The sequence below is a fragment of the Peromyscus eremicus genome, chromosome 16_21 (assembly GCF_949786415.1).
Source record: "Peromyscus eremicus chromosome 16_21, PerEre_H2_v1, whole genome shotgun sequence".
NCBI lineage: Eukaryota > Metazoa > Chordata > Mammalia > Rodentia > Cricetidae > Peromyscus > Peromyscus eremicus.
This window is the reverse complement of record NC_081432.1, coordinates 7001132-7022268: the sequence shown is the minus strand read 5'-3', so window position 1 is coordinate 7022268 and position 21137 is coordinate 7001132. Positions and strand designations below refer to the sequence as shown.

The window sequence follows — 21137 nt, the reverse complement described above, 5'->3', positions numbered from 1 at the left end:
TTTTCATATGGTGGTTGGTTCAAGGATGATTGATGTCTTTACAGTATTGATGCTTCTTTGCTTTTCTTAAATCCTCTAGTGGAGATATAAAGCTTTCTTTACATGCACTGTTACCTTATTCCTAGATATTTCTTGTATTTTTAAGTTATGTATTTCAAGTGTTTTCCCTCATATTTTCTAGTCAGGTTTTTTTGGGGGGGAGAGGGAGGGAGTGGCACAGAAGAAAGCTATAGATTTTCATTATAATAAACTTTATGTCAAAAACCTCAGTGAACTTGCTTGATCTTTAAAAAGTAGTTGGAAGATTCTCATGATTTTTTCACGTGGGCAGTCATCTGCAAATGATGATTATTTTGCTTCTGTTCCTAACCCATTTCGATTTGTTTTTTTTGTTTTTTGTTTTTTGTTTTTTGTTTTTTTTGGTTTTTCAAGACAGGGTTTCTCTGTGTAGCTTTGCGCCTTTTCCTGGAACTCACTTGGTAGCTCAGGCTGGCCTCGAACTCACAGAGATCCGATTTTTTTTTTTTAAAGATTTATTTATTTATTATGTATACAGTGTTCTGTCTTCACATATCCCTGCAGGCCAGAAGAGGGCACCAGATCTCATTACAGATGGTTGTGAGCCACCATGTGGTTGCTGGGAATTGAACTCATGACCTCTGGAAGAACAGCCAGTGCTCTTAACCGCTGAGCCATCTCTCCAGCCCCTCGATTTGTTTTTCTCCATTGCATAGTTCTTATCCTATAAAAGGTTCATAGTGATATGAGTAGACATCATTGACTTATTCATGAACTTGAATATTTCTTGTGTTTTATTAACCAGATATTTATATCTGTTAGAGTGTGAATATATGCTTGTAGATCATTGACGATCCTTTTACTTGTAACCAATTAACAGCTTTTATTATCAAGTTTGTAATTATAGGGCTGTAGAGAGGGCTCAGACACTGAGCATTTATTGCTCTTGCAGAAGACCTAAGTTCAGTTTCCAGCACCAACATTAGGCAGCTCACAACTTCTGTAACTCCAGCTCTAGGGGATCCAGCACCTTTTGATGGCACCTGTACTCAAGTGTACATGCCCCAACAAATAAATAAAGATAAAATTTTAAAAAGATCTATAGTGAATGTTGTAAGACTTACTTTAACATTTATCGAGTATGTGAATATTTTCTATGTTGTTATAGTTCATTCACTTTGTTATGAATCTGTCTACTTCATTGTTAGCAGTATTTTTGTGAGTTTTTTTATATTAATCTTGTTTGATTATATAAGTGGATGTTTCTCTCCTACCTGCCAGTTCCCGAATAACCACTCAGAGGCTTAATATTACTTAAAATTGCTCAGCCAATTGTTCAGGCTTGTTACTAGCTAACTCTTACACTTAAATTAACTCATAATTCTTATCTATGTTTAGCCATGTGGCTTGGTACCTTTTCTCAGTCCAACAATCTCATCTTGCTTCTTTCCATTTGCTAGTGACTCCCTTACTCTGCCTTCCTCTTCCCAGAATTCTCCTAGTCTGGCTGTCATACTCATCCTCTTCCTGCCTAGCTATCAGCCAATCAGCTTTTTATTAGCAAATGAGAGTAATACATATTCATAGTGTAGAAAAAGATTGTTCCACAGCAGAGTATATAGATGTGGCAATGTCTTCATGTCAAGGTTATGTTGATTTCATATGATAAAATTAGAAAAGGACTTTTTCTTGTGATCCTCCAGCATATACCCTATGGTGTGTGCCACCACAACTGGCAGCAAACTCCTTTTCTCTCATGCATGAAAATAGAATAAATATCTTCAGAATGATCTGAATGTTGAAGTTGTAAGAAACTTGTTCATAATGTTGGGCTCTGGTGTACTGGGAGGCTAGAGGTTGGGGATATGTTCAGATAGAGTTGGTGGTTATTATTTTTAGTGTCACTTTCTTTAATTCTAAGATTAAGTAAGTAAATTGGCTATCATATAGTTGTGGTGATATATTGTGTACCCTAATAAAATTTGCCTGAAGATCAGAGGACAGAACAAGCCACTACATTAAACATAGAGGCCAGGCATGGCTTTTAATCCTAGCTCTTGGGAGGCAGAGATCTGTCTGGATCTTCTTCGAGCAACAGATAGTGACTTTATTTTCAGTGCTTTTGCTGATATTATTAAGTCCTCTTGTTATTTCTAAAGCTCTGCAGAAAAGAATGAACAGAGCAGGACTGAACTGCTGTCTTTGGAAGAATCTGCTTGCAGGGTTGGCCCTTGCATGGCATCTGGCAATTTCGATCGGAGTCAACTGTGAGTACGCTGAACAGCTGTGTCGGCTGCTCTCTCCTGAAACTCTGGAGTTTACATCCACTTCAGGCAGGGACTACTCATGGGGAAAGCTCCCACTAAGCGCTCTGGGCGTTGAGTTTCTAACAAGCTTCCCTGGGTGGAAACTTTTTATCTGTGTTGTCACAGCCTCTTCCTGGGGATGTTCAGTATGTGCTGTATGACTCCATTGGGAGAGGATCCCAGGAAGCTTGTGCCTGCTTTTCTATAGGCTTTTCCATGAGATTTGTTCTCTTTGATAATTTTTCTTTCTTTGAAAAAAGATTCGTTTTATGTACATGAGTGTTTCGCTGGCATGTATATATGTGTACCATGTACATGCCTGATACTCATGGAGGCCAGAAGAGGGCATCAGATCCTTTGGAACTGGAATTACAGGTGGTTGTGAGTGGCCATGTAGTGTTTGTTACCTGGGGCCTCTGGAAGAGCAAGTGTTCTTAATTGACGAGCCCTCTCTCTAGCTCCTGCTTAATTTTCTTTGTGTACTTTTACCACAATAGATTATGGCAGTGAATATTAACTGGTCTAAACCATGAGAGTCCTCTTAATGAATCACTGAACCCAGGAGTAATTGTAGGGATCCCTGATATAGTACCTATGTAGTAGACTTTTTTAAAAAAATGTGTTTAACTCTAGACTATGTGTCTGTGTCGGTGTGAAGATATGTACATATGAGTGCAGGTAGGTGTCTGGAGGCCAGGAGAGGGCATTGGATCTCTACAAGCTAGAGTTATGATTAGTTGTGAGCCGCTCGACTTGGGTTCTGGCCCTCTGCAAGAGCAGTACAAGCTCTTAACCACTGAGCTATCTCTCCAGTCCCTGTTGTTTCCTTAATGTTAGCTTTTCCAACTGGAGTAAGGTGGAATCTCAGTATAGGTTTAATTTGCATCTCCCTGATGGCTAAGGATATTGAACACGTCCAAATATTTATTGGCCATTTGTATTTCTTGTGAGAGCTGTCTGTTCAGTTCATTAGTTTGTTTACTAATTGATTTGTGGGATTTTGTATCTAAGTGTGGGAGTCGTTGGTAGTTTCTAGATCTATCCTCTGTTGACTATATACTATAAACCTTTCCCACCGTTCTGTGGCTGTGTCTTTACTTTTTGATCATTTTCTTTGCTGTGCAGAAACTACATGAGATCATACCTGTCACTTGGATTATTTTCTTTGTTGTGTGTCTTAATTAGGGTTTCTATTGCTGTGAAGAGACACCATGACCACAGCAACTCTTATAAAGAAAACATTTAATTGTGGTGGTGGCTTACAGTTTCAGAGGTTTAGTCCATTATCATCATGGCAGGGAGCATGGCAATGTGTAGGCAGGCATGGTGTTGGAGAAGTAGCCAAGTGTTCTGCGTCTTTCAGGCAACAGGAAGTGGTCTAAGATGCTGGGTGTGGCTTGAGCATAAATGAGACCTCAAAGTCCATCTCCACAGTGACATGCTTTTTCCAACAAGGCCATGCCCACTCCAACAAAGCCACATCTCCTAATAATGCCACCCCCTTTGGGGGCCATTTTCTTTCAAACCACCACATTATACATCTTGAATTCTGTTGCTCAGCTTTCTGTTTTCCTTTTATTCATTTTGGACTCCAGTTCATAGAATGGAACCACCTGCATTTAGAATGGGCCTTCTGACTTCACATAATTTCATCTAGACAGTCTTTCACAGGCGTGCTGTAGAGGCGTGTTTCCTTGGGATTCTAGAGCTTGTCACTTTGACAGGGTTCTCTCTCACTATCGCAGAGGCTGAGACTGCCATGAACAAGATTTTCTTTTCTCAGTCTTTCTTGACAATTTTATTATTGGCATATAGAAAACCTATTGATTTTTGTATGTTGAGTTTTGTATCCTGCCATTTTGCTTAGTGTTCATTAGAATCACTAATTCTCATATAGTGCTATGTAGTAAAGTTCTCTAAAAGGTAATGGCTTATATAGATAGCCATTTTATATCAAATATAATTCTGTTGGATGGATTTCAACAGGGCCCAGCTTGTGTCTAGACCACAAGGCACCTGCTAGGGTTGGAGTATCCTTACATATCCAGCCCAACTAGATGACTGAGCAGGTTAGAAGGACTAGACTGGGAATGTATGTTTGGACCTTGATTTTCATTTCACTGGGTTCATTACTCTTCTGTTAGTAATCTCAGGACCTCTTAACTTCCATCTGGCCTTTCCACATGGCCTGAGCAGTTCAGGGTTCCCCAAAGGCACAAAAGTAGATGCTGTTAGATTCCCAAAGGTGTAGGCCTGGAACCTCATTTTTGTTAGTTAAAGTGACTCCAACTCCAGAGTTAAGGGGAGGAGAAATGGATTAACATAGGAAGAGGTTTGTGTCCAGGGAAAAGAAAGGAGTGTAAGCCAGCCATCTTTGGGACTGTTTACCCAAATAATAATGCATATTTGTACAAACTTTTCAAAACTTCTATCTTCTTAATCTTATATTCTTAAATTTATTTCAATTTGTTCTTAATTAGCATACAAAGTAAGAGGCTTCATTTTTATACTGTGGTTGATCATAGACTCTTTCCTGTTCCCTACATTGTACTTTTCTTTTCTCAATGGTTCCCTTTCTGTCTTGTCACATTACATGATCTAGTCTTGATTTTTAGCTGAAGTGTCTCAATTTTATATGACATGGAAAAATAAGGCAGAGTGACAGAATTATAAAATGTAACTTAAGAAAATAATCATCTACAACATATCACATCATGAGTGTGGAAATGATCTCATTCGATTATCAAGTTCTGAACTGTGACATGTGTGGCTTAATGCAGCCTAATGTAGGAAGTAGAAGCATGTCATGTCAGTGCTTGGTTCCATGAACTTTAGTCATCTTTTCCCCCAGTTTTATTATTTATCAAGTGAAAACTGGTGACTTAAAAATAATGATGTGTAATTTTTTTTTTTAAGATTTATTTATTACATAAACAGCATATATGACTGCAGGCCAGAAGAGGGCACCAGATCTCATTACAGATGGTTGTGAGCCACCATGTGGTTGCTGGGAATTGAACTCAGGACCTCTGGAAGAGCAGTCAGTGCTCTTAACCTCTGAGCCATCTCTCCAGCCCCGTAATTTTTAAAGTAGGCTTTTAAAAAGAAAATGCATATGGAATACAAAGAAATGATCAGTTTGTAGATAAGCTAGTTTATTGATAAAAATACTTAATTTTTTGCATGTATGGATATACAGTCTGATAATTTTGTTAGCATTATTTGTCTCTTTGTTAATAATATCAAAGTAGAATTTGCCCTGGTTAGTTTTTTGCCAGCTTGACACAAGCTGAAGTCATCTGGGGAAGAGGATCCTCAATTGAGAAAATACCTCCATCAGATTGGCCTGTAGGGAAGTCTGTAGGGCATTTTCTTGATTGATGTGGAAGGGCCCAGCCCACTGAGGGTGGTGCTGGTCCTAGGCAGGTGGTCCTGGGTGGTATAAATAGGTGGGCTGAGCAAGCCTTGGGGAGAAGCTAGTAAGCAGTGTTTCTCCATGGCCTCTGTTTCAGTTCCTGCTTCCAGGTTTCTGCCTGGAGTTCCTGCCCTGACTTCCTGCCCTCACTTCCCTTCCTGATGCACTGTACACTACAAGGTAAAATAAACCCATTTCTCCTTAGGTTGCTTTTGCTCATGGTGTTTTATCACAGCAATTTTAACCTAAGACAGAACCTATTTGTTTTTTGGACATATTTTGCTTTTGAACTTGTGTGCCTAGGGAATGTAAACTGTATTAGCTTTGTATAAGTATATGAAATATCTGAAGTAGGCTAACTTTTATAAAGAAAAGAGGTTCATTTAGCTTATAATTTTGGAAGTTCAAGGGCATACATAGTCCTGCCATTGACCCAGGTCCTCATGTTGGTAAGATGATATTACAATGATGGGAATACATGTAGAAGGAAGAAAAGATGTCTTGAAACAGGAAGCCAGAGGGCTTAGTGGGCCCACGCTTGCTATGGCTGCAACTCTTGAGAAAACTGCCAAAGGGTCCCTTGAGGACTGCCTTAATCCCTTTGTCCTCAGTGACCTCAGGACTTTGCAGTGAGCCCACTCACCTCTTAAGGGTTGCTTGCCACCTCCTGAGTCTGTCACTTGTTGATTCTGGGATTCAATGAGCAAACCCTAACCTGAGCCCACAGCAGTCGGAACTGTGATGGTTCTCCACACTGCTCATTCAGATCACTTTAGTACGGTGACTGCGATGCCTGTGTCCCATTCCAAACTAATTAAATAAGTCTCTCTGAAGGGTGGGACTCAAGCATTTTATTTTCATTTTTCTGAGCTTCCTGTGTGGTTCCAGTGTATGGCAAGCTTGTTGAGAACCACTGGTCTAATTAAAATTATTTCTATATGCCAATAAAAATTGTGTTTATTCCACACTAAGTGGCTGTTTTCTGTATCCAGCACTATTCACTTTATATTTCCACATGGAAAAACATAATTAAAATGTAAATTTAGCAAAGTGAAATTGTATGTATTGAGAAGTGAAGATCTGGTGAACCCATTAAGGCAGATATTTACATATCCAGAATTAATGTTCATGATTTGTCCGTTGATGAATTGTAAATATCCCACTGAGCTAGTTAACTGAAGAAACTCAGTCATTGTTCAGCCAGTCAGCCAGCAGTGGGTTGAGTCTTGGCCATGACTTAGATAAATACTAAGAGATTTTAGCCCAGGGCATATTCAGGAGGCACATGCGCTGCCTGCTGTCAGTGCAAAGGGTCTCTTTGGTTTGGAGTAGCAGAGTGTTGGGACGAGTGGGATTTGACGTCAGAATCTAGTGGCTTTCAGAGTGTGGTCAACATAAGCTGAGAAGAAAACAAGTCTCCAGCCCTGTCTGATCCTTTGTCTAGAGTTCTTTTTTTTTTTGTTTTTCGAGACAGGGTTTCTCTGTGTAGCTTTGCGCCTTTCCTGGAACTCACTTGGTAGCCCAGGCTGGCTTCGAACTCACAGAGATCCGCCTGGCTCTGCCTCCCGAGTGCTGGGATCAAAGGCGTGCGCCACCACCGCCTGGCAATGTGTAGCCCAGGCTGGCCTCGAACTCGTGATCCTCCTGCCTCCGCCTCCTTCAGCAAATCCTACCGGTGTGCGCCACCACAACCGGCTGTCTAGAGTTCTTAATCATGTTAGTCAAGCACTTGGCAAACTGTGACCCATTGGCCAAATAAGTCCTTTTTCTCTTTAAATATGAATGTGATGTGGTGGTGGTGGTGGTGGTGGTGGTGTGTGTGTGTGTGTGTGTGTGTGTGTGTGTACACACACGCACATACACATGAATGTATTATATCTGTGTTTATGTCTGTAGAGGTCAGAGGACAATTTTGGGTCTTAATCCATCCTTAAACACTACTACCTTTTCTTTTCTTTTCCTTTCTTTTCTTTCCTCCCCCCTCTTCCCCCCCCCCCCTTTCTCTTTTGGCACCATCTCTCAATGGCCTGCAGCTCACTGAATAGACTAGACTGGCTGGCCAGTGAGCCCCAGGGGCCCAACTATCTCTGTTTCCAGTGCTGGGATTACAATCTGTGTTCCATCATGTGCTGCTTTTTTAAAAAAATTATTTACTTTTATTTTATATGCATTAGTGTGCCTGTGTGTGTGTCTGTGTGAAGGTGTCAGAACACCTGGAACTGGAGTTACAGACAGTGGTGAGCTGCCATGTGAGTGCTGGGAATTGAACCTGGGTCCTCTGGAGAACAGCCAATGCGCTTTACCTCTGAGTCATCTCTCCAGCCTCCATGTTTTGCTTTTTAATGTGGATGTTTCAGAGATCGACCCCAAGCCCTCATGCTTGTAATGAGCTAGTCCCCCAGCACCCATTCATTTTTAATAGCTTTGTTAGACCACAGCCATGTTCATTCCTTTACTTATTGCCTATGGCTGCTTTTCAGTTCTTAAGGCAGACGTGAAAATGTATGACAATGTTGTGTAGTGCACAAAGCCAAAAGTATTTACTATGGAACCTTTCTAGAAAGTACCCCAGCTCCTTTATTAAACTGTCATAGCACACATTTCCCATTATTGCTAACACTTCTAAGTTGGTCCTATTAAGCTGAATTTGATGTTTCACGTACAAATGACTGAAGATGGTTGAGTTTTGACTCTGAAGTGGAAGCTGCCGTTGCAGAAAAGGGGTTTGTTTTGTGTACTAGTTACTTTTTCACTGCTGTGATACAACACCATGGCCAAGGCAACCCATAGAGGAGAGCATGGGATTGGACTGTGGTTTCTGAAGGTTAGCGTCTGTGATGGTGGAGGAACAGCTGAGCGCTCACATTACAGACTAGTTGGGACAGGTACATTGGGCATGGAGGGTCTTTTGAAACTTCAAAGCCTGCCCCCAGGGTTATGCCTCCTCCAACAATGACACAGCCAATCCTTCCCAAACAGTACCAACCATGGACCAACTATTGAAGCATATGAACCTATGGGGCCGTTTTCATTCAAACCACCACCCTTTGGCAACAGGGAAGGATACTACCAGTCATCCACCATGTTCTTTCATCATAGCTCTTGCTGTTGGTGGTCTCTCTTTTGGGCTGGTCATGTGATAACAAGCAGCTGAAGAACGTTGTTCATGAAGGTTTCCCTGCAGTCACAATATGAGACAGACTTCATACACCTTGCTATGAAAATGAATATCTGCATATGGAATTTTGAAGATGAGAGCTCTTCAATCTTTAATGTTGATTGTAACACATTGTTGAAGATGGTAGAGGTCTGGTGAAGAGTGTATATTTGGCTTGCTTTCATTGGTTCTGTGCAATATAGAGGCTACTTCTGAGCCACCAGGCACCTCTTACACCTGGGATCTGAATGCTAGTGAAGACCCTCATACATTTGCTGAGTTATTACATCCAAAAAAAGGCATGCTTACAAATAAAAATTTGTAAGCAGTTCTAGCTTTCTAAGGTCTTAACTTCCCTTTTGAATATGTTACTCAAACTCCAGCCTCTTGATTTTCATTTATTTTTATAGACAGACTGCACATAAAGGCAAGGAAGTGCCAATAAATACAGTGATATTCTGGTATTTGCCATCAACCTCATCATTAGAGCCACAGTAGGAAATAGAAGGCTTACTATGTAGCTAAGGCTGGCCTTGAACCCATAATCTTGCCTTGGCCTCTCGAGTGTGCTGGTATTAGAAGTATGTGGCACTTCCCCATGCTGAGAAGTAGCAGTCTAGAGACTATGCCAGATGGATTCTCATTTTGGAAGAGGGCTGTGATGCTCCTGTAAATTTTTATTAATAAAGTAAGTCACTTTTGTGACTACAGAAGATTGGTGTTTTTTTTTTTATCAATTATTTAAAGATGGTTTCAGACCAAAAACTCTTATATGAAATGATATTAAATTTACTCTGTAATTTATTCCTAGATCTGTACTTGAAAGACTTTGCTGGATGTAGCTGTATCCAGCCTTGTTAAATCAGTCTATGCTCAATGCAGGCATACTCTGCTGGTTGCCTTGCCTTTCCCTGAGGCAGGGAAAGAGTCTAGAACCACAGATGCCAGTGTTTCCAGATTCTGACGGCTCCAAGCACTGCTAGTATGTGAATATCCAGACATTTTTGCTTTTCTAGTGTGATGAGGCAGTGAAGGTCGTGGAGCTAATTAAAACAGCTTGAGTTGTTTCTTAGAATAAGCAGGTTAATAAAAAGGAAACCATCTGGGTGGTGGTGGTGCACATCTTTAATTCCAGCACTCGAGTTAGAGGCAGGCAGATCTCTGTGAGTTAAAGGCTAGCCTGGTCTACAGATCGAGTTCCAGGACAGCCAGGGCTACATAGAGAAATCCTGCCTCAAAAAAACAAAACAAACAAACAAAATAAAATAAAAATAAAAAGGAAACCTTTGATACTTTGGGCTGAGGTAGGAGGATGGTGGGCTCTAAGATAGCCTGATCTATACTGACTTTAAGGCGGGCCTATACGACATATTTGAAGACTGTTTCATAAAGAAAAAAATTATTGATGATGAACTTTGGGGTAAAGTTTGGTTGGCTGATAGGACTCGCAGTTTTCTGTGTATGCTGCTTTTCCTCACTAACCCACATTCCTCCTTTGTGTGACAGGCCAGTGACTATCATCTATTCCACACGATGAGTAACAGCCACCCTCTTCGCCCCTTTACTGCAGTGGGGGAAATTGATCATGTGCACATTTTGTCTGAGCATATTGGTGCCTTGTTGATTGGTGAAGAATATGGTGATGTCACATTTGTTGTGGAAAAGAAGCGCTTTCCTGCCCACAGGGTAATTTTAGCAGCTAGGTGCCAATATTTTCGGTAAGTGTATAATGTATTTTTTAAAATTTTTATTTATTTATTTTTAGATTTAAGTCATCTGTGGGAAGCACTGGTGTTCTCTATGAAAAATATGTAACTTAAGTGTAACAGCAAGTGGAGTCCTTTAGTACAATGTCTAAAAGAACTTTATCTTTGTGTATTTGTTACTTTCTGAGAATTGCCTTTTCTTTAGGAGCCAATTTAGAATTAAGGGGTTAAAGGCTGTCTGGGCCAAACGGTCCAATGAACTCTTTAGCTGTGTGTGTTGTTTTTACCTTCTGCTCAAGTAGATGAAGGATGGGTTTACCCTGAGTTACCGGTTGGTAGCTTCTTGTTGTATAAGGGAGTGGACTTTCTGGAATGCACATGGCATGTGTGTTTCTTGGTAGTGGATTACTACAGCTAACACCTGTGGGTAACCTAACAGAGCTCTCCAGATATGTGTTAATCTCACTAAAAAAACAAGTATTGACTGAGACTTTGAGAGTTACATTAGAACTAAAAGTATATATATTTTATATCTATATATACACACACACACATATATGCATATACATATTTTATGAATGTAAAGCCGCTTATAGACAGCTATTTCTTAGATCCTTAATTTTTCAGGTTATAAAAATTACTAATCTCTTAATTACATTTCACCTAATATTGGCTAAAAGGAAATCACCAGTGACTTTATTGCCTATGTGATTGTTTATCTTGGACATTACTAAACTTTGTCTGTTTATAATGATAAAGCTGGTACATAAAGTCACAATTTTACTTGGAGAAGTTGAGATGCCTGGTGGCTTAGAGAAAATTCATTTGTCCTCCAGTGAACGCTGCATCTGACCTTCAAATGAGAGCTAATGGGGACAGCAAAACAGGCACCTTGGAGTCACATTCACCATCATTGTGCTTCTTGGGAGCGTGTGTTCTTTGGCTGAGAACTACCATAGTTAACTTACAGGCATTTTCATGACTTCCCATCCTTTAAAATAAATTCTTTGGCTAAGAACTACCATAGTTAGCTTACAGGCATTTTCACGACTTCCCATCCTTTAAATAAAATACTAGACGTGAAACCAGAAGCTTAGAAATCAGCAAGAGACTGTCACCTTCCCAAGGGTCAGTTTCCATCGCATTGGGCCTTAGTTGGGCCATTGTTGATGGTTCCTGTCCTCAGCATGCCTTTCCTTTTCCTTTTCTTGCATTTAGTCCAGTTAGTCCTATGAAAGTGCTTTTTAAAGACTCTTTATTAATAATAGAACTTTCTGGCTTTATGTTTACTATTTCTGAACACTGTATATTTTACTCTCCTTAAGAAGCAGTTGGAAAAAAACTGTATGTGAATGTATGTCATGTGATCAGTATATTCTTGAAAAGAAATCCAAACATTTTTAGAAACTTGAAGATGGTATTGAGCTAATGGAATACATTTCTCTCACTCATTGACCTTTTTGCTTCTGTGGATATTGAACCTTTGTAGAATTTTGTGACTCACTTGGACTTAAATCCACGCCACCACCAAAGCTTTCTTAGATTCTCATTGATAACACTATTCTTGTACAAAGCAAAGTTGACTGGCAGCAGTTGGGGGGAGTCCTGACTAAGTCTTGTCACCAGAGCTTATCTGTTCCCTGGCAAGGGCATGCTAGCTGTACAAGAGGAGACTTCTCACAGTAAGCATCAGACCCCCTTCACACCAAGGCAGACCTCTCCTAGATAGTATCCATTGATCTCTATTGATCTTCCTAATGGTGTCATAGAGTATGTATGTTACAATGTTTCAACCATGTTCATCTTGACATTTTGGTTTTCCCCAGCGTTCCAGTATTCATTCCTATATGTCATTAATGAGTTATGTTTTTCTCTAGTTGGGTCTTAAAAGAACAATTACTGAGCCGAAGAGTATGTACATTTCAAATCTGAATAGGTATATTACTATATTTCTTTGCAAAAAGAGGGGTCCATTTACATAGTCCCTTAAAACACTGCAGGGTAGAGCGTGTTTTCTCATTGTGCAGCTGTCAGAGGCTCCCATTAGTGTTTAGCTCATCATTTTCCTGTAGGGTTTACTTTTTGGCTGCCTGCGGACCTCTGACATCTTTATGATGAGTTCTTTGTTCCTCTCAAATGAGGACTTCCAATTTTCTATGCGATCTTGCATTCTCAGGGTATCTCATTTAGCTCAGATGTTTATGATATTAATTCAAAATGGTTTTTTAAATTATTCCTCCTGTTTCTTTTATTTATTTATTTATTTATTTATTTATCTATCTATTAATTAATTAATTTATTTAGGTTTTTCGAGACAGGGTTTCTCTGTGTAGCTTTGCGCCTTTCCTGGAACTCACTTGGTAGCCCAGGCTGGCCTCGAACTCACAGAGATCCGCCTGGCTCTGCCTCCCGAGTGCTGGGATCAAAGGCGTGTGCCACCACCGCCCGGCGCCTCTTGTTTCTTTTAAAGAACCATTTACAATCACTTGTGTTCTCCACCTGGATCTTGGTGTCATTAAGCAAATTTATGTCTGTATAGTATTGATAATCATTATTACAGGTATTTTGTAGCAAATCATATTTGAGGTTTTACAACTATGTTTCTTCTCTGGTGTGCAGAGCATTACTGTATGGTGGGATGCGAGAGTCTCAGCCTGAAGCAGAAATCCCTCTCCAAGACACCACTGCAGAAGCATTCACAATGCTACTCAAATACATCTACACGGGGCGGGCGACACTGACAGATGAGAAGGAGGAGGTGCTGCTGGATTTTCTGAGCCTGGCTCATAAATATGGATTTCCAGAGCTAGAGGATTCTACCTCTGAATATCTCTGCACCATACTTAATATTCAGAACGTCTGTATGACTTTTGATGTTGCCAGTCTCTACTCACTTCCCAAGCTAACTTGTATGTGCTGCATGTTCATGGACAGAAATGCTCAGGAGGTGCTCGCCAGTGAAGGCTTCCTCTCCCTTTCCAAGGTGTGTTCTGGTCTGCCCTTGATTTCTCAGCATGCATTATTTCATTTGTACTTACACAGTGACCACACCACAGTGGTCTAAGAATCAAAGACAAAGGTCCTTGCTCTCAAAGAAGTCATCTGGTCTAGCACTTGCCACTGACTTCTAAGGCTCTAATCTTTAAGGCTCTTGGTTCCATTTAGTTTTGTGTGTAAAAGAGACTGGTCTGGTGGGCAGTTGGTTTTAATATGACAGTCAAATAAGATTTTTTTGTTGTATTGTATACTGCTTTTTGGTTTTGTATTTCTCTGATGTAGAATATAACTAAGAATTCTTTTTTGGCAAAAGGGAAAAGTCTTTAGGGCTGGGATAGAGTCAGTAGCACAGAGGGAAAATTCATAAAGGAAATCTGAAGTGCCAGTGGATGCCTCTTAAGCAACTGCTGGTGATCCTCCTCTTGCTGGTCTACAGTTTACCACTGTAAAACTGTCACTTAAATCTGCCATTGAACTTAGAGCGGTGGCTCTCTGTCTCTCTCAGTATTTGTGTGTGTGTGTGTGTGTGAGCTATGCATCTTGATTTGAATGAACTGATGGATTTTGTTTGTTTGTTTGTTTGTTTGTTTTTATTATCCTACTTCTGTAAGCAAGGGATTTTCAAGGCTGCATCAGTGTTTATGGAGGTCAGTCCAGAGAGCCAAAGACCGAAACCATGATAGTGCAGCAATACTGTAAAACTAAAGGCTTTGAATTTTTAATTCTAGGCTTATCTTACTGACTTACAAATGTACACCTTGTAGAAGAATACACACATGCATGCACGTGCACACACATATGCACACATACAGTTTGTCATCTTTGTTCTTGCTATTTCATAAGAGGATGGCTACAAACTATTCTACTCCTGCATATATACCCTAAGGACTTTAAGTCAGCATACTAGAGATACTTGCAGATACAGGTTTATTACTGCACTGTTTGCAGTAGCTGAAAAAAGGAACCAATCTAGAGGTCCATCAGCAGCCAAATAGATGGCATGGTATATAAACACAATGGAATTTTGTTCAGCTGAAAAGATAATGACAGTTGCAGCAAAGTGGAAGAACTGAAAATCATTACAAGAGTTGAAACAAGCCATACTCGGAAAGACAAATTTCACCTGTTGCTCTCATAACGGACTCTACATTACATGTATATGTGTATAAATATGCAATATGTAAGGGGTCAGGTTTCTTAATTTGTTTTCTATTGCTTTAATAAAACACCACGACCAAAAGCAACTTGGGGAGGAAAAGGTTTATTTCAGCTTACAACTCTTAGCTCAGACTTCATCACTGAGGGAAGTCAGAGAAGGAACCTGGAGGCAGAAACCAAAGCAGAGGCCCTGGAGGAGTGATGCCTGCTGGCTTGTTCCCCAAGGCTTGCTCAACTTGCTTTCTTGTACAACCCACAACCCATCTGCACAGGGGTGGTACTGCTTTCAGTGTGCTGGGTCCTTCCACATCAGTCATTAATCAGGACAATGCCCCACAGACTCGTTCACAGGCCAGTCTTACGGGGACATTTTCTCAATTGGAGTCTCTCTTCCCAGATGACTCTAGCTTGTGTCAAGTTGACACAAGGCAACCAACACAGTAGGTGTAGGCCGTGAAACTAGAAAGGGAACTATGAAAAGGGAAGAAGATCTTAAGAATGAAGAGAATGTGAGCTGGAGAGATGGCTAATCGGTTAAGAGCACTGGCTGCTCTTCCAGAGGACCCAGGTTCAATTCCCAGAACCTATGTGGCAGCTCACAACTGTCTGTAACTCGTTTCAGTGGATCTGACACCTTCACATAGACATACGTGCAAGCAAAACACCAATACACATGAATACAAATTAATAATAATTAAAAAAGAGAACGGGTAGGAAAAAAGGTGTGTGTGTGGGGGGGTGGGTAATGGAAGACATAGGACGTGAAAGCAGAAGCGGGGCTGTGGGGGCAGAGACACAGGGCACCAGCAAGAGGAGGGCAGTGGAGCAGAGGAGTGCTACAAACACAAGCAAAATAACACATGGAAAATTATTCACTCTGTATTATAACTTTAAACATTAGTCAAGGAAATCTCTTTAAAACAGCAAAAGATGGGTCGAGCTGTGTAGGGAAAGACTAATTGCTTTATATGGTGGTACAAAAAGCCTGAATAGGAAAGATGCTACTCTTTTTTTTTTTTTTTTTTAAAGTAACTCGTGTTGTCCTTGAACTCGCTATGTAGCCCAGGCTGACCTCAGACCCACAGTAATCCCTCTGCCTCAGCCTTCTAAATGCTGGTATTAACAAGCATGAGCTGAAACACTTGACTCACTACTGCTGCTTATTCACATAGCCAGAAGGGGAGAAGGGAATAGATGGGAAGGCCAAAACACAAGGAAAGAAATACTACCTGTGGTCTGGTTAAGTTCTGCTTACTGGTTATGCATATGGTTGTGTTCCGTGCTGACTTTTATGCTCCCTTTTTATCCTTTGCAGACAGCACTTCTGAACATCGTTTTAAGAGATTCGTTTGCTGCTCCTGAGAAGGATATTTTCTTAGCCTTGTTAAACTGGTGTAAGCACAATGCGAAGGAGAATCATGCTGAAATCATGCAGGCTGTGCGTTTACCTTTAATGAGCCTCACTGAGCTTCTGAACGTTGTCAGACCTTCAGGACTGTTGTCTCCAGATGCTATTCTAGATGCCATTAAGGTGCGGTCAGAGAGCCGAGATATGGACCTCAACTACAGAGGCATGCTCAGTAAGTACCTATTTCCCCTTCTCACTTAGGACTTTCATTGGCATCTTAGCCAGTCCTAACTGCAGAACTCCAGCTGTAGAACTGTGGTGCAGGTATGCATGGCATATACCGGGGCCAAGAGGACATAGCTGTGCTTCCTGTGGACGTCTTTCCCTGTCATTCTTCCTAACAGGATGAGCTGTTGTCAGCCCAGCACAGTTGTTTCTTGTCATTCCTGGACACATTTTCCACCTGCTCCTCAGAATGTCAGTAGACATGTTCCGGAAAAGTTGCTTGTCAAGCTAAGACTTTTCCTCCTTTCTGTAACAAACAAGTCCTGCATGTATGCTGTTTACCTAATTCTTTAGGTACCACACATAGAGATTCTAAGTACTGGTCACAATGGCTGGTGTTAATAACATTATTCTGATTTTTCTTGCAAATGAAATAATAGCAGTTAACAATTATCAGATGTATTCTGTGTCAGGACTGGGCTCTACATAACCATTCAGTTCTCACATTCCATTGAGGAGATACAGCCTATTTTTAACTAGTTGTTTTACAAATGAAGAAAATGAAACACAGAGAGTTAGGTAACTTGCCCAAACTTACACAGAGGATGATGCACTGAGAATTGGACGTAGCTTGCCTCTGTAAGGCGATGCCTTTAACCATTAAAGTGTACAGCAGAAGTGCCGAGAACAGCCTCTACTTTTGACTCTCCCAGTTTCTTCGTGGAGGAGAGAAGGCCTGTGACAAACTAAACACAACAGTGGTGAAGTAGGTAACACTGTAACTTCAGGAAAAGGTGGCTTAGAATGATTGAGGAGCAGGCATGAAATTCATGTTTGGTTGGAGTGGCGTTAGGATTGGGTGAGCGCCAGTTGGGAAGATGGCTGAGATTAATAGGGCTGTGTATCTGAGAGGCCAGGGCTAAAGAGCTGGATACAGCAGAAGGCATAGTGCACTGCTGTGTGATCCATGGCTGCATGCCAGTTCAAACAGATCGTGGAGGTCTTTGGAAGTTGATTCACATCACTTTCTCTACAATGAGAAGCTTATTTGGGAGTGGCCTGCACGACATGGTGGTGCTCTCCTGGATGGTTTGGGAGAGTTTAAACTGGATTTGGGAAGATGAGTGAGGAGGGAATTTGATCTGCTCAACTGCCAGAGCAGGTGATGACAGAGAGGTGGAAAGTAACAGGTATAGGCAGGGTTCCAAGAAGAGCTTGGTGATGGGAGGGTTTAAAATTGAGCATTAAGGTGAAGGTAAGTTTGCCATGGTTTTCTAAATCTAAGAAGCCAGAAGTTTTGAGGCCTCATTAGCTTAGGGTAGTAAACAGTGCCAATTAAACCTCAGCACATTTCATGTCCTCAGTTACACAGTGTTTCTGCCGAGAGATGCTGACCTTGGTTTTGGGTTATTCTGCTTGAGGGCTTCTGGATATGTGTCATTTCTGGCGAGGCTCGCCATTTCCTGGAGTGATACCTTTCTTGACTGGTTTGAGACATTCTTGAAATGCGAGTGGGCCCTTAATAGATGTTCTTAGCCTCGACTTATTTCCTGAGTGATCAGATCTAGATTTCTTTTCAGTTGACATAGTAGTTCTTTGGCCTCACACATTTTGTGGGTGCACATGCATATGTGTGCACAGCATGTGGAGGCCAGAGGTGAGCCTTAGGCATTATTCCATAGAGTCATCCAGCTTGATTCTGAGACCAGGTCTTTGGTTGGGTCCTGGGGCACACTGATTAGGCTGAATGGCTGGGTGGCAGACCCCAGGGATTCACCTGTCAATTTCCCCAGTGCTGGGATTTACAATTGTGTGCCCTTATACTTACTCAACTTTTTATGTAGGCTCTGGGAAATGATTTAGGTCCTCACTGTTGGCTTGGTAAACACTCTATAGACTGAGCTATCTCCTGAGTTCCTCGGCCAGATAAATTTGATTTTAAGTCCTGAATTAGTCATTAGCTATATGATCTGGCAATAAATTGAGTTTAGTTTTCTACCTCAGTATTGTTATGAGGATTAATTGGAATAATGTGTGTAAATGCAGCATGGGAGCTGTCAGTATTGATGTGGTTCCTCTCATCTCCATAGTCATTGTGGGAACCGTCACGTTCACCATGTTCTTGGAAACAGTTTCCTTTACTTACCTTTGGGTTTGAAAGACAGTGGTTTTTTTTTTGGGGGGGGTCTTATTTATTGATCTTTAATGTTGACTATTCAACAAACTGATGAGCATATAGCAAGTGAATGCTTGGTGGATGAATTCAGGAGCCAAAGCTAATAGGACATGGAAGCATGTTACTGGTGTTCAGGGAGCAGTCAGTTAGTGACAAAGAGAGTTCAATTTGGGTAAGAGTATAGAGAAAGGAGTCAAAAACAATCCAAGTCCAAGACTTGGAGAAGACCTATAGGCCAGAGGAAGACCTATAGGTGTTGAGGAAATTAGAGAGGTAGGTAGACAGCGGAGGCTAATGAGAGGGGAGGGGTGCAATGTGGAGAGGCAGTCCATGGCATCTCACGATGCCAGATGGCCAAGGTGAATGAGAACTGAGAGGACTTTAGATATAAATTGTGTGAGTGTGTGAAGAGTCTAAAGGGAATCAAGCTGTTAGGTTTGAATGGATAATACTTACAATGTGTTAGTGATTTGGTTTATGAATTGAGGTAAAAGGCAGTAGAGGAAACAGAATGGTGTAGCTGTGGAGAACAAACCGCAGAGGTCTAGGAAGTAACTAGAGGGGCTAGTTGAAGGTCAGCCTTAGGTGGAGTAAGAGGGTGAAAGGTGACATAACAAGATGAGTGTTGAATTTTTCACTGCCCAAATCCTCATTTAGTACCCTCCTATATAAGTCCCTCCCCTTCTTTCCTGTGATTGGCTGATAGGGTCCTAGAACTGAATTTGCTGAAGATGAGTTGGAACATGGAAGTAGGGGTTAGGTGTATCTGGCACTTCCTACAGTTACTGGTTTCTTGGAATTGATTAACTGGTCAGTCCATGTGTAAGCCATGGACTCTGGTAATCTGGGAGATTCCTTAAGGAAGGAATAGTTGAGACACTCAGTTCTGGAATGATATGTTTACTGTGATTTTTGCTCATCAGTGTTAAATTCTTCATTTTGGAGAATTTCAGGCAGAGCTCAAGGAATAGGTTATGAAAGTGTTTGGCAATCATAAAATCATTGAGTAATGGCTAAATAGCATAATATTATCCTGACTTTTATAGTATTTAGATAATAAAATTAATAATAAAAATACTGAGGAAGCACAATACATTCCTTGCAGATCCTTAAAGAGATTATTTTCTAAGAACTAGCCAGACATTCGGATATTATTTTAGCACATTTCTCTGGTTGGTAAACAAGGTCTGACAGCACAGAACCGTTCTTAGGCTGATGGTTTTGAAGCTAGCTCTGCTGGTTTGGGGACTGCTGGGGGATTGTGCGACTGTGTTCTTTCCTGGGCGTGTGTCTGTTTAGAACTAATCGGGAATGCAGAGAGGGCCTGTCTCAGCCCTGGTGCTGCTGTGAGTTCATGGACGTGGGTTGCTGGAAGATTCTTCCCTCAGATGCCTACTCCGAAGCTTTACAAAATTGCAGACTCCACCCCATTTTCAAGGGGGTGATCCAGAAGATGTTTTTACTCAGTGATAAGGCTTGGTCTTTTTAGAAGATAGTTCACTTAGTTTTATGCAGATATAATAAGCATTTATACATAGGGAAAGGAAATGAACTTTTTAATGATATTACTTTTTTTCTTAGGATATCTAAACTGGCTCTGTTCCATTCCCTTAACATTTAGTTGTATCTTAGCTCTAGAGAGGCTTCTGTCTTGCCAGTCAGTGCTTTTTCTAATAAGGCTAAGTTATACTACGTTTTGTTTATCTCATGTTTTAGATTGTGGGAAAGAGAACAGTAATTTCTTGTTTCTGCATGTTTATAGCAGAGAGCTGGATCATAGATTCTGGCCTCAGAATTATTTTATTGAGTAAAAGTCAGTATGTTCCTAAGATTCCTGAGGTAAATTATTGGTGTGTGTGTGTGTGTGTGTGTGTGTGTGTGTGTGTATGTGTGTGTGTTTTCTAGTCACTGGACTGGGGATTTTGCAACTGTGATATAATTGTTGGTTTGCTTGTCTAGACACTCATTAGATTGAGTTCTTTAAAGATATAGTTGTGTCCCTTTTTGTCTTCTAGCACCTGGCAAATCAAGATTTTAAAAATATATATGGCTGGATGAAAATTTTACTTGTTTCTAGATTACAATTTAAGTGTCTCTCCCCTATCACATAAAGACAGTTGTAACATGACCCTTTTAAAACTCTTTGTTCCTTTTACTGCTGTATCATCTCTGGGATACGTTTGTGGAAGTGTTTAGTGTCAGTGGAAGTTCTCTTGTCCTGTCAGATGCTGAACATCTGGGGCTGAGTCTAGTGTGGTGATTCACACATAGGAGGCAGCTCTGAACACCTGCTTCTTTAAGTTGATTGGATGGTGGTCCCATTTAGCCATGTGCTCTTCCTTGGTAACTTGTCTAGAGTTGCCAAGTGAAATGAATCACCTAGGCTGGGATCAGACTGCAGGACTTGTGCCTCACGAAGCAGATGATCTTTCAAAATTTCTTCTGTCTGGTTTCTTTTTTGTTTGCAGTTTGTGTGTTGGAGTGCCAGAATTGAGAAGTGTGGAAAGCAGGCCTGGAAATAGTGGGTTAATAGGGAGAGTCAAAGCAAGACGGGAGCCTTTGGGAAGTCATTGTTAACAATGACAGTTGTTAGGAAGGGTTGTGGAGGCAGGGGGACCATATATTCCAGGA

At 40.9% G+C, this 21137-nt stretch overlaps 1 protein-coding gene across 1 annotated transcript in view; it reads left to right on the top strand.

Annotated features, from left to right (window-relative positions):
* The window catches only part of Btbd9 (BTB domain containing 9), a 363175-nt gene that overhangs the window by 27546 nt on the left and 314492 nt on the right, over window positions 1-21137 (top strand). Inside the window, exons 2-4 of the mRNA XM_059281697.1 lie at window positions 10403-10614; window positions 13222-13585; window positions 16073-16337. Coding sequence (XP_059137680.1) covers window positions 10430-10614; window positions 13222-13585; window positions 16073-16337 — 814 coding nt within the window. The 5' untranslated portion in view covers window positions 10403-10429. The remainder of the gene's footprint in view (window positions 1-10402; window positions 10615-13221; window positions 13586-16072; window positions 16338-21137) is intronic.